We start from the raw sequence: 13,312 nt of genomic DNA, 5'->3' as shown, positions 1-13,312 counted from the left end.
GAATACTCACTGTACATACAAATTATAGATTTGGGAGGCTGAACAGTTTTTAACATACTGTCATTGTCAATAAAAACCTAAACACGGTGTATATACTTTACATTGTAGATATACATATTATAACAAATCCACCGACCTCATGTATATGAAGTTACCTGTTAATTATTCCATATTTATTCCAGTGTCTTTGCACTCTGCACCATTGCACATAATGTAAATGTAAAAATGTAAAAGAAAAAACAGAGTGAAATTCCTTGTATGTATGTGTGAATACTGGTCGAATAAAGCTGATTCAGATTCTGACTCTGATTCTATACGTGGATATTTGTGTCTATTTATGCGCCGACGTCTGGAACTTCCAACGTGCGTCGCATTGCGCAGGTAACGGTTGCCAACATTTGCTTCAACAAGCATTCAATTCCCTGAAAAGCACGTGTTGGGATGGCGTCCAAAAACTACAGCGGGTTCCTCAGAGGGGCGGAGGAGGAGGGTGCTCAGAAATGATCTGTGGAAGCGTCTGCAAGTCATCGCCCCCCCCCCCCCCCCCGACCAGCACAAACGTCATGGTCACAACACCATCGTCTGACCAGCGATGGACATATGGAACCAGGTCCCCGGGCGGGTCGACGAATGCTGCCCACTGCTCCTGGCTGCCCACCCCCCGGAGGAAGGACAAGCCAGGATGGGTCAAATGCAGAGGCCACATTTCGACGGCCACCATCCAAAGAAGAAAGAAGAAGAAGAAACAGTCTTTATTCGTCACGCAACACACCACACTACAACACATGCTTGCACACACACACACATGCACATGCTTTGATGGTGGCCGGTGAAATGGATCCTCTGCTTTTGACCCATCCTGGCTTGTCCTTCCTCCGGGGGCACAGCCAGGAGCAGTGGGCAGCATACGTGGACGCGCCCGGGGACCTGGTGACGAGTGTCCATCGCTGGTCAGACGATGATGTTGTGCATGTTTTTGAGGGGGGTCCTTACTGACGTGAGGTGGAGGAAACCCCATGTGAGCACGGGGAGAACATGCAAACTCCACACAGAAAGGCTCCTATTTGGGAGATAACCCGCCCAGAGCACGGTGCAAAGCATGTGCATGTGCGCGCGTGTGTGTGTGCGTGCGTGTGTGTGTGTGCGTGCGTGTGTGTGTGTACGCATAGTGCGGCGTGTCGTGTGACAAATAAAGATTCTTCTCCTTCTTCTTCTTCTCCTCTTTCTTCTCAAAGAAAAGGTGTTTCCTCCCGCCCGGGGAAGGGGGGAATTCCGAGCTTCGCGTCCGACCGAAACGCATCGGTTGTTTGGGCGAAGGGGGAGGAAGCGGTGCAACCGGTCGACCCGGGCGACGTGACGTCAGCCAGGTGGATCTGATCACCGGACGCAGCGGGTGCGACAGGTTGTTGTTCCCCGGGAAACCTCTTCTCCCCTCCGTCTCCTACCGCCCGGGACCCGTCGCTTTACAGAGGAAAGAAGAGGCAACGCGGACAAAGTTGTTTTCCCCGTCCGTTTGTTGGGTTCCGTGCACCGCGGCGAGGCGTCGGGCAGGGTTCAGCGTCGGGCGGGGTTTCAGCCGGTGTCGGTGTAGGTGGAGGTGGAGGCCGCCATGGGTGTAGGGCTCCGGGTGTTGGTGCTGCTGCTTACCTGCGCTACAGGTGAGTCACAATAACAAGGCTACGCACATTTGGGACTCCATCCAGGTGTCGTGATTTATTTCTATACAAACATCCATTTTTAAAACACACAAATATGTGTATATATATATATTTTTTTTTTTTTTTTTTTTTTCAATATTTGATATTATTTCAAATATTATATATACAATTATATATACAGTGCTGGGAAAACGCGGATCCCCGTTTCCCAAAACCTCGAGGCCACGTCTTCAAATGTCTCGTTTTGTCCGCGACCCAAAGAAATTCCGTTTACCGCCACGCACGACCAGAGAAACCAGAAAAGACTCCTCTCGACGCGCTGGAATCGGAATTTGGAAATGTCCTTCCTAAAAAAACGACTCAAAAAGACCAATCGACCATCAAAATAGTTGGCGATCAATCAATTAATTGACTAATTGTTGAAGCTAATACCCAATATGATTTAATAATATAACCTGTAGTAATAGTGCAAAAATGATGGGAATCATTTGTGCAGCCAAAAATCCACACGTTGAGCTCATGTCTATTTTGAACGTTTGGCCTTTAACAGGGCACTGAGCACCTTGAGCCGCTTTGACACCATGAAGTGGTGAATGTTTGATGGGATTGTCTTGTTTTTTTTAGTTGTTTTTTTGGAGAGTTTATTCTTTACTTGTTTATCGGTGGACACAAAGAAGCCTCTGTAGGCAAATTAACTCGTCTCTCTTCCCGGGAAGGGTTATGTTTGCTTTATCCACGGAAGCCTTTATGTGCCAGGGCAGGGTATATACATAAACAAAAACAAACATTGCTTTGCAGTCATTGGATCAGTTAAAAAATGCTTTCATTTGTTAAGTGTGTGTGTGTGTGTGTGTGTGTGTGTGTGTGATTGTGTACTTTTTTTTTTTTTTTTTAATTATTTGTAGGTTTTCCCAACTTAAAATACTTAGGTTAATGTGTCAGTTTAGAACCGTTCTCTACAAAGTAAAGACCGAGACAGACTAAAGAGGAGGGCGTGGCAATAAAACGTTTTATCGCTGGCTGCTTTTCAAGTGGGAATTCATTCCGATCAGGTCTCCAACCTTTACACAGCCATAAATTCTTAATTCCTACAAATCAAGGACAGTTTCCGCACCATGAGGATTTTGGAATCAAGTTTTGGATGAATAAAAACAACCACAACAAAACGATCTAACCCTACATAAATCAACAATCTCAAACCAGCTGAAATCCTCGCAAACTGGTGAAAGGTTCATAGTTGGTGCTCAACACAGCAGCAGTTGAACCTGCCGCCATTTGGCTTTTCTACAGAAGAAACAGCAATTTTTTAACCTATCAAGTTATTATGGGATTGATAGCGGTCCAATGTGAATTCAAAAGTACTACACCAGCATCCAAGACTCCACATTTAAAACACTTTACTTTTAATTTCGCTTACATTAGATTCAAAGAATCTAAAGATGTATTTGTCCCTTAACATACGACATGCAAAGACTGTGCAGGGCAGAGAACAAAGAGGTGAAAAATCGAAAAATAAAACAAGATAAGTTTTAAAAAATAAATGTGTATATACAGCATCAAAAATAATTAGAAATACAGGATCTGCAAAAACTATGTATAAATGTGTATATAATTATGTACATTGTGTAATGTTTGCAAACTGAGAATAATAATAATGATGATAATAATAACGATGATGATGACGATGCCAAATGCCAAATAAACGCCACTGTTTCTCACACAGTGTTGATCAACACCATTTCGTATTTAATGCGCGATGTGATTTTTCACATTGGACGTAGAACAGAGGAATTCTACTTTTCCTTTCTCTGTCCTGTGGGCCCGCACTGATAGTGTCTGTTAATATTTAACCTCGGAACCCTTTTTTTTTTTTTATATATCTCCTCGCCCCTGAAACTGGCTCAGCAGTCGTGCACACAAGGAATTCTCACTCCTCTGTTCTCGTTTTACGCACACTCGTTCATCTGGGTTTGTTTGTTGTCCTTTCAAACCAAATGAAATCTGAGATCTTGGGCTTAAAATAAAAAAAACTTAATGTGTCAGAAAACAAAGTATTCTGGATTCACAGCAAACCCTAAAATGTAAAGTCAAGGTTCAAGGGGATTTATCGGAGCGCTTAAAATATAACTTTACATGACATTGTATAGAGCAGGGGTCTCAAACTCACATGACCCAGGGGCCACTGGCCAGGTTGTCTTCTAAGGGACCGTGTTGAACTCCAAGGGAAAACCGGCCTTTTTGTTTGTTTTGTTTTGTTTGTTTTGTTTCTCCCACACATTGGGACCGTGTGAGGGTACAGTGGCACAGTGCATTGCACTGCTGCCTCACAGCAAGAAGGTCCTTATCTCCTGACCAGGGGCCTTACTGTCTGGTGTTTACATTTTCTCCCCGTGTTCACATGGGGTTTCCTCCATCTAACATCAGTAAGGACCCCCACCAAAACACGGGGTTTCCTCCATGTAACATCAGTAAGGACCCCCACCAAAAACACAGGGTTTCCTCCTTGTAACATCAGTTAGGACCCCCACAAAAAACACGCAGAACATTGTCTGTGACCAAAGAATAGGATCAGAATGAGTTTATTCCTGCTGCAGGCACATTCACATATACAAGGAATTGGACATGGTGAGGATTGGTGCGTTTCTCTGCAGGAAATTGGCAGAAAGAAAACAATCTTGCAAAATGAAAGTAAAACAGGTTTTTATAATGACACAATGTTAGACTCTGTGGGGGAGTTTAACAGGTGGACTGACTGCTTTAATTGGCAAAAGCATCACATCCTCTGTGGTAGGTGACCGACCGTCACGTACAGGGGGTATGTACCGCCGTCAGACGCGTGTTGTGTTCCTTCCCGGTGGGCGGAGTCCTTACATCCGTGATCACCAGTTTCAGTCAGGAGTCATTTTCCAGTTTCACCGGAAGAGTTTCTCAACCAACACGGGCTGAGTAGCCACGCCCTCAAGGCTTTTAGCTCTTTTCTGTTTGGCTGTAGTGGTCGAGCTGATGAAGGACAGGTGTGTGTGTGTGTGTGTGTGTGTGTGTGTGTGTGTGTGTGTGTGTAAACTGAACATATCGAATTTGGTTTTCCTTATCTCCCCTCCCAGGTGTTGGCGCTTTCACCGTCACAACCAGTAATGCAAATGTGGAGGTCAAAGAAAATGCCGGTGAGTGCAGAGCGATATAAATGAATTTTCAATTAGACATTATCCTGTTTGTCATTTCCTTCATTAAATCTGATGTCGCATCTCATTTTATTTCTGTGATTTGACTCAAAAATTGAAAACTGTATAAGGAAATGAACAGTGAGAGTAAAAAATAAAAAAGGAAATGAACAGTGAGTGGGCGTGGCATTGTGGATACAGTAGAATAAGGCTTTTCATTCACTTAAAATGTTGAACTTTCTGTTGGTAAATTTCTTTCTGTTGGCAAATTGAACTGACTTGGCTCACAACACAGTCATGCTGCAGTGGTCCAGCTGAGAAGCAGATGGATAGATAGATGGGTGGATGTGTAGATGGATGGATGGGATGATGGGTGGGTGGGTGGATGGATGGCTAGATAATGGATGGATGGATATAAGGATAAATAGATGGCATGATAGATGGATGGTTGGATAGATTATGGATGGATGGTAGATAGGTGGATGGATTGGATGGATGGTAGATAGGTGGATGGATGGAATGATGTATGTGGATAGGTGGATAGATGGAATGATGGATGGGTAGAAAGGTGGTGGACGGATAGATGGAGCTGTTATTAGTCACGGTTGTATGTGGATGTTGCGAACTCCCTCTACCAACATTTTATGATGTTTATATGTTGATAATAGGTTAATATTTTGATAATATATGAATATCTTGGTTGTGTTTTGTTTTTGCCGTAGTTATAAACCTGCTGAGGTATTTCCCAGCTATGCTGTTGTAGGGTAAGGAGGTCAGTGAGGCCAAGTATGGATTTGACCCAAAGATACGATGCTTTTTAAGTGATGTTGAGATTCTCAGGTCCACTCCGGCTTGAATGAAGGATTATTCTGCTGGTCTCCAGCTTTCCTGTTTCCCCTGAAATCTTCCTTTATAAGGCTCTGTGTTTGCACTCCGGCTTGCCACGATCTCTGCAGCCCAGTTTGAAGCCCCCCAAAAACACTTGACCCGGCCTCACTCGGTTTTGACCACAACACTCTTCCATAAAATCAGACTTTCCACGTTCAGGTCCAATCTGTTTACGTAACGTGGACTCGAGCGCCGTTATGACACATGCATGTCGGGGAAACGCTCTTTCTGTTGAGGGGTTTTGGTGTTCTCGCGGGTTCACGGTGAAGCGTTGTGATTGCAGGGGCGGACCTGACGTGCTCCCACTCCGCCGACTTTGGAGCCAACGCCAGAGTTGAGTGGAAGTTCAACGACATGAAGGGCTCCCAGACCTACGTCATTTTAGACAGGAAGCCCACGTGTAAGTTGACCGCCAGCGTCGGTCTGGCTTGAAAACCCGACTCAGCTTTCCGTGTGGGTGCACAGTTCTCGTCCTGTAAGTGTGCGTCTCTGTTCCTCAGCACATTACGCCGGCAGAGTAACGATGTTCGACGGCAACGTGCGCTTCAACAAGGTCACCCGAAAGGACAACGGGGAATACACATGTGATGTGTCTGGCAGTAGCATGTATGGAGATGTCACCATCAAGCTGACGGCTCTGGGTGAGGCTTCGTGTGTGTGTTTATGTGTGTGTGTGTGTGTGTGTGTGTGTGTGTGTGTGTGCGTGTGCGTGCGTGCGTGCGTGCGTGCGTGCGTGTAAAGGCATTATTTAAATGTGTGTATCCCAAAATAGTCTGACCACAGATTCTTGTTTTGTTCTGTGGTCAGTGCCTCCTTCTCCGCCGGTGTGTCGAATCCCCTCATCAGTGACCACGGGTAGGATGACCACCCTGTCCTGCCACGACGGTGATGCTTCACCGCCTCCCACCTACAAGTGGTACAAGGACAACACTCTCCTCCCGGAGAATCCCAAACAGTTCCTGGCGTTCCAAAACACCACCTACAAGATCGACACTCTCAAAGGAGATCTGGTCAGCTCCTTATCATTACTCTGTCTGTGTGTTTATATTAATCTATACATTCATCGGCTTGAGATTAGAGCCTGAATGATGTGTCGCTCATTAGTTGACATTTTTGACCACATCGGGATAGGCAGTTATGCAGCCGATGTGTCACGATTTTTAAATAAGTATAATAACCAAAAAAGTATGCTGTACACATTCTGTTTTATTCACCAAAATTAGTGCAGAAGTCTGACTCGGCATTATCAATCCGTCTGTGTTTCGACACAGCACTCCAAGCAGGAATCCGTGCTGCGTTCACGGGAAACTCGGGAAAACAAATTTGTTTTGGTGAAAATGCCGGAACGCCGAAAATAAATAAAAATGTAATTTAATATCATCTTTTACTTGAAACGTGATAAAATCAGTTTTTTGAATAGATTAGAAAATGTTGTACTTGACAAAATATGGGTCACAACATTTGTAATCGTTGAGCTGGGATTCCCCAAAACTGGGATCGGCATCAGACCCAAAAACCTGGCATCGGTCGGGCTCAAGTTGAAAATATGACTTAGTGCAAGTACTTTTACAGAGATTTTGAACCTATGCACAGTATAAGTAAGACTATTGCATACGTTTCATCTTGTCACTTTATACTCTGCAGCCCCAGAGCCTTGAACACGCCTTGTGTTGGTTTTCTGGTCCTATTTCCGCTGTTTAACAGTTCAACCCTTTTGAATGTTTGCGCCGTTTGAATGTTTGCGCCGTATCTTTAAAGGCAAACGTGTTGTACAACCGTCCACCATCTGTACCTACAGGAGATTTCTGCTCCATCCAAGATGGATTCCGCATCCTATTTCTGTGAGGCCACCAACAAAGCTGGTCCACCTCAGCGCTGTAAGGCCGTGAAGATGCAAGTCCGTAAGTGCCTTTCTCTTTTCTTATAAAATTAGCAGGACAACGTTGCATGACTCCACATGCTGTCAAAGCCCATTTTGCACCTGGAAATGTAATAAGGCTGGAGTGTCGGTGGTGAACGATGGTGAACCGATCCTTTGACAGGTATGCGCGACGCCTTCACCCTGAAACCTGCTTGAGTCAGTGGTGAGCTCAAACTGGTTCCACTGCTTTGAGCAGCAGCAGCAGCGGATAGAAGTTTTGGAGTTGTTATTTTAACTCTTTTTTTTATTTACTTGAAGAAGAAGAGTAGTTATATATTTTTATTTTATTCTGTCCTTGGTCACATAAGGTGGTGGAGATGTTTTTAATCCCATTAATTTTAAATTCGATTAAATTCTCATCCATATCCACAGTTTACTGACCACAACTAGCTACCATGCTTTAGCCAGTTCCTTTCGCTTCTTGTCATGAAAGGCGGACCCCGCCTCCAACCATGCAAAGGCACATGCAGGATCCACATGCATGATGCCAATTAATTGAGTGTGTGTGTGTGTGTGTGTGTGTTTGTGTGTGTGTGTTTGTGTTTGTGTGGTGTGTGTTTGTGTGGTGTGTGTGTGTGTGTGTGTGTGTGTGGGATTTGTTTTTAACAAAATAAAGTCATGGATTTCCACTTAAAGTCAATGAACCTCCCACTATGTAATGGCCTAACTGATGTTCCTACATCTTTTTCTTGGAAGGTGATGTGAACACTGGTGGTATAGTTGCTGGGGTCATCGTGGCTCTGCTGCTGGTCGCCATGTTGGCACTTGGCATTTGGTACGCCCACAAGAAAGGATATCTCCCAAGTGAGTATGATCTTTTACATTCAAGACAAATCTTTGTCAACAGTGTATAGTTGATAGAGGGAGCTCTCCCTTCGTAGCAGTAAGAAAATGATTTGATTAACAAAATACAAAAAAATGTACATTTTTAGCACTGTCTTTATCCTTGGCTTGGTTGTGTGTTCAGTTGTGTATTAAATGTTATCCTGGCTTACAAAGTGTGTGCTGCTCTGTGCCAACATGCCGGTCAAGGTGAGAATCGGTGTCTAAATAATACATTTCTAGTTGTTTGGAAAAACCATTGATTAAAAAAATAATAATAATAAAATATGTATTGGGGGTTCAAGATGGTACTAATTTTTTATATGCATAAAATACATGCATTTAAGGATATAAATGTAATTATTTGGCAGTCATGACCTGATATTGTCCTGCTTGGCCAAAGCATTAGTTAGGGTTGAGATGTGTTTTTAACTCTGTTTCTGTCTCTCCTCGTCCACAGAAAAGAGTGACAGGTAAGACAGTTCACATCAGTCTCAGTTGCTTTTTATAAATTTATGCACGTTACCCCAAGGACACGTGTAAATAATGTGTCGCACTCTCACTGATCTCCCCCCCCCCGCAGCAAACCCAAACCGTCCGTCATCTACCAGCCGCCGTCCCTGTACGCAGGGGAAGATGAAGATGTAAGCGTCTCCAAAATCTCCTTCCTTCAATGTGTTGGGAAGCGTTGACAGTTGGGCTTCACCCAACGGGAGGAATGTCTGTGTTCTGACCTGTTGGTGTCCGTCTCTCCAGGGGGAATTCAGACAGAAGTCGTCGTTCGTGGTGTAGCCAGCAGGGGGGCGCCGCTTCCTGCCGGGAGCGTCCAGCAACGTGGCCGGAACAACTTTTTAACCGTCTCACTTGTCCTTTAAGCGATTAACTCTTCGACGCTGTGTTTTTAATAGGAATGGACAGCTTTTTTAGACGGGCCGCAAACTAGATTTGATGACAGTCTGTCCAGTACATCGTGTGTGTGTGTGTGTGTGTGTGTGTGTGTGTGTGTGTGTGTGTGTGTGTGTGTGTGTGTGTGTGTGTGTGATTACTAATTTACGGCATAAATGTTTGTCTATTGTGCCGTTAAAGTGATTTAACACAGCTCAGCGGACCACCATTTTAAATGAAATGTCAATGTGATAAAGGATGCAGGAATGTTATTATTACTTTTTTTTTTTTTTTTTAATCCGGGGAAAAACGAAGTTTAATTGTATTTCATCTTTCATATTATGGTTAACTTACGCTCACTTAATGGGGTTTGTTTCAGAACATTTCTTAGAAGTGTTTGTTTTATGTGTGTGAGTGCTCAATCTCTTTCAATACAAGCAAATTACCATTCGCTGTGAATATGGCATCATTTATATTTCTTTTATTTATAGTTAATAAAAAAAAATAAAAATAAAAGGTGTTGGGATCATACTTTTTGAGTGACCAACTGGCAACTAAACAACGGTGATCTGATGCCATCATAACGCTATTTAAATATGTACATTATACATTTGGATTTGATGTATAATATGTTCTGATCACATCAAGTCTTTCTGTCTGGTCTTTGCACGGAGCAGACGCATGCACACTGGAAATCAAAATAGTTGAAGAGCTGCTTTGTCTGATATACTTACCCGAAGAAAGAAAAGTCCTGAAGTTGGCTCTGTCTTGTCAATTATTTCGGTTTCATTTATTTCTTGTTTCCTCTTCCTGTGATCATAAATAATACATTCATCCAATAAGACTTTTTGTTCTGTTCACGGTGCGACAAACCTGCCAGAGAACATCACTTTCAAAAACAATGTTACCGTGGGAACCAGAGCAACCTGCCGCTCACGTTCCATTTGCTCTGCAGAATACGTCTGGCCACCCTCCCATTCAAACGGTTTCCACCAATCGCAACTGTTTATCTAATATGGTGCGTGGTTGATATGTGACGATGCAGAAGAAAGCCATTGGGGCACCTTACAAAGATGGCTGCCGCTGATGTGGAACAATCTGTTGTATCCGCTGTTTACGTTGAGGCACCTTACCAAGATGGCTGCCGCTGACATGGAAAGGTCTGTTGAATCCGCTATTGTGGTTGAAGCACCTTACCAAGATGGCTGCCACTGGAACAGTCAGTTGAGTCCGCTATCGCCATTGACGCACCTTACCAAGATGGCTGACGTGAAGCGGTCTGTTGAGACCGCTATTGCGGCACCTTACCAAGATGGCTGCTCCTGACGTTAAACAGTCAGTTGAATCTGCTATCGATGTCGAGGCACCCTACCAAGATGGCTGCCGCTGACGTTGAGCAGTCTGTTGAATCCGCAATCGCTGTTGACGCACTTCACCAAGATGGCTGCCGCTGACGCGGCGAGTCTGTTGTATCCGCTGTTGCCGTTGGGACCCCTTACCAAGATGGCTGCCACTAACATAGAACAGTCAATCGAATCTACTATCGCCGTTGAGGCACCTTACCAAGATGGCTGCCGCTGCCGTGGAGGGGTCTGTTGAATCCTCTGTGGTGACAGTACTAAACCAACTGGACGCTTTATTTTCTATTTTCTATTGTTTTCTATTTCTATTATATAAAGCTTTTGTTGATAAGAAAGATGTGTTTGTTGTACTTCACACGGGATTTGGTAAAAGTTGAATTTATTGAATTTTGAAGTTGAATTTTGAAGTTGAATTTTGTTTTCCAATCTTTATTGAAAAGACGTTGAAATATGCGAACAGTGCAGACATGTGCTCAACATAATGGTATACAAAGACATATGAATATGAATTTAAGTCAATAAAAAAATAGTAATGACAATTATTTATAAAGAAACAGACTCGGGTCGGAAAGAAAAATTCACTAATGTAAAATCTATAGGGAATGTGACGCTGGCGCAGCATTGCCGGAGCAAGCCGCCATATTTGGAGGATCACTCCCATGGAGTGGGGGTGATCCTCCAAATATTTTTGTGTTGTTTGTTTGTTTTTTGTTTTGTTTTATATATTTATATAATTATATATTTATTTCTTTGTTTGTTTATTTTTCTCCCGCACATTAGTGAACTGCCTCATAATCCATGAAGTAAATTTGTGTGGATTAATTAAGAATTGTAATTTGAAAAAGTTATTCATCAGTATATTACCACCATGACGCGGGCCGGATGCGGCACCCAGGCCTGTTGTTTGAGGCCCCTGCTCTATGCAACTGAGTGGGTTTTATCCTCCAAAATATGGCGACCGGAGTCCGTAGAAACCCATGGCAAGCGTCGAACCTCCCTTTTCCCCGTTGAAACGACACCTCTGACTCCCCTCACTCCGCTTCGGCGGCTCGGAACCAGGACACTCCTTTCAGAGAGATGTGGAGAACCGCACGACACTGCAAACCTCTCCCACAGGGTTAGGGAAGCTGGACCGTTGCTATGGGGTTTCTATGGGCCTCGGTCGCCATTTTTGGAGGTTCACTCCCATTCAATGGCATAGAGAAATATCTAAAATATAGGAAATGTTCAAAAACGGAGAAAGGAAGGGAGAAGGGTGGAGGTTTCACACAAGTCGCAAGGTTTTCTGTTGCAGTTTCAAGACTTCCAAACGTCTTTTAAGTGAAACGCGTCGACCGACGATCACAGCGCACGGGAGTGATCCCCAAATACGACGCCTTGCTGAAGAACTGTCCCTAAGTGACACTAACCTTCCCAAAGTTTAGTAAAACTAAGCTAGTACAAGGGGAGCGTTCTGCGCGGAGAGGTTAGAGCGCTCTGTGAGTTTGGGCAGTTTGGACAGTTTTAAATTACATGTTGAAAAGAACCTCTCGAGTCTTGAATCTGCATCTCGAAGAACAGCAACACCGCTCCTTTAGCTTTAAAACGTTGCACTGTCTCTTTAAGGGAAAGGGCGGGACCTGACGGCTATTGGCCGGGCCTCCTGTCACTCAGGATCCATTCATAAATAAAACATGGCGGAATTAGGAAGTCCAGCTGAGGGATGAGACGTTCGACCATTTTCTGAGGCTCAGTTCTTGGCGAGCCACTCAGCGAAAAGAGCCGCTCGATTTTCCCACTCTTGGGTTCGGTTCGTTGGATTGGTTGTGAGCGAGGGAGGAATTGTCGCCATAATTCTATCAATTTTATTAAGTTTGAAACCTACTGTGTGAGTCAAAAACATTATTCTTCTTTGTATTTATTCTACAATATTTATAATATTATTATATTCATAAACAATAATAATAATAATAATAATAATAATAATAATAATTATTATTATTATTATTATTATTATCGTTATTATTAATAGTAAATACATTATTATTGTTTATATTATTATTATTATTATTATCATTATTATTATTATTATTATATTAATATATACATTCTTACTTTAGAATAATAATAATAATAATGATAATAATGATAATAATAATAATAATAATAATAATAATAATAATAATAATAATTATTATTATTATTACTATTATTATATTTGCTATTATTATATTTTTTCTCACTATTATTGTCATTATTTAATATATTGTTATTAATTCTTCTTCTTCTTCTTAATTATTATTATATTATTATGTTGTTATTTTTAATAATATTATTGTACAACTTATTAATTCTATATATTGTTATCTATAAATTCATAATTCTGTCTCTCTATTGCAGTGGAATGCAAAGTGTAAAGCAGTGGCGTTCAACGTGATTTTTAACCCCGTCGCTCAGCACCGACTCACTGGATGGAATCAGCCTTTTCAACTCGGTCGCGAGTGAAACTGAACGACTCCTTTTCCGGAGCGACTCCCGAGCCCCTGACTCCCGACGCGCGACTCATTTTCAAAGGGGGAACTTGGCCGCGAACGACTCGTCCCCGCGTCTGGCCGCTCACGCCGTGGTCACCGGATC

The 13,312-nt window shown here is 42.9% G+C and overlaps 1 protein-coding gene across 1 annotated transcript; it reads left to right on the top strand.

Moving 5' to 3' along the window:
- The first annotated feature begins 1,402 nt into the window (after window positions 1-1,402).
- f11r.1 (F11 receptor, tandem duplicate 1) lies at window positions 1,403-10,083 on the top strand. Its single transcript, XM_080013556.1, has 10 exons — window positions 1,403-1,658; window positions 4,763-4,822; window positions 5,991-6,107; window positions 6,208-6,348; window positions 6,515-6,717; window positions 7,506-7,608; window positions 8,325-8,432; window positions 8,911-8,923; window positions 9,034-9,094; window positions 9,207-10,083. Exons 1-10 carry the CDS (start codon window positions 1,610-1,612, stop codon window positions 9,240-9,242), a joined length of 891 nt encoding a protein of 296 aa, XP_079869682.1. The 5' UTR covers window positions 1,403-1,609; the 3' UTR covers window positions 9,243-10,083.
- Window positions 10,084-13,312: the final 3,229 nt, after the last annotated feature.

The sequence above is a fragment of the Zeus faber genome (genome assembly GCF_960531495.2).
Source record: "Zeus faber genome assembly, chromosome: 14".
Lineage (NCBI taxonomy): Eukaryota > Metazoa > Chordata > Actinopteri > Zeiformes > Zeidae > Zeus > Zeus faber.
Note: the sequence above shows the minus strand (reverse complement) of the source record. Positions and strands in the feature narration are given on the sequence as shown.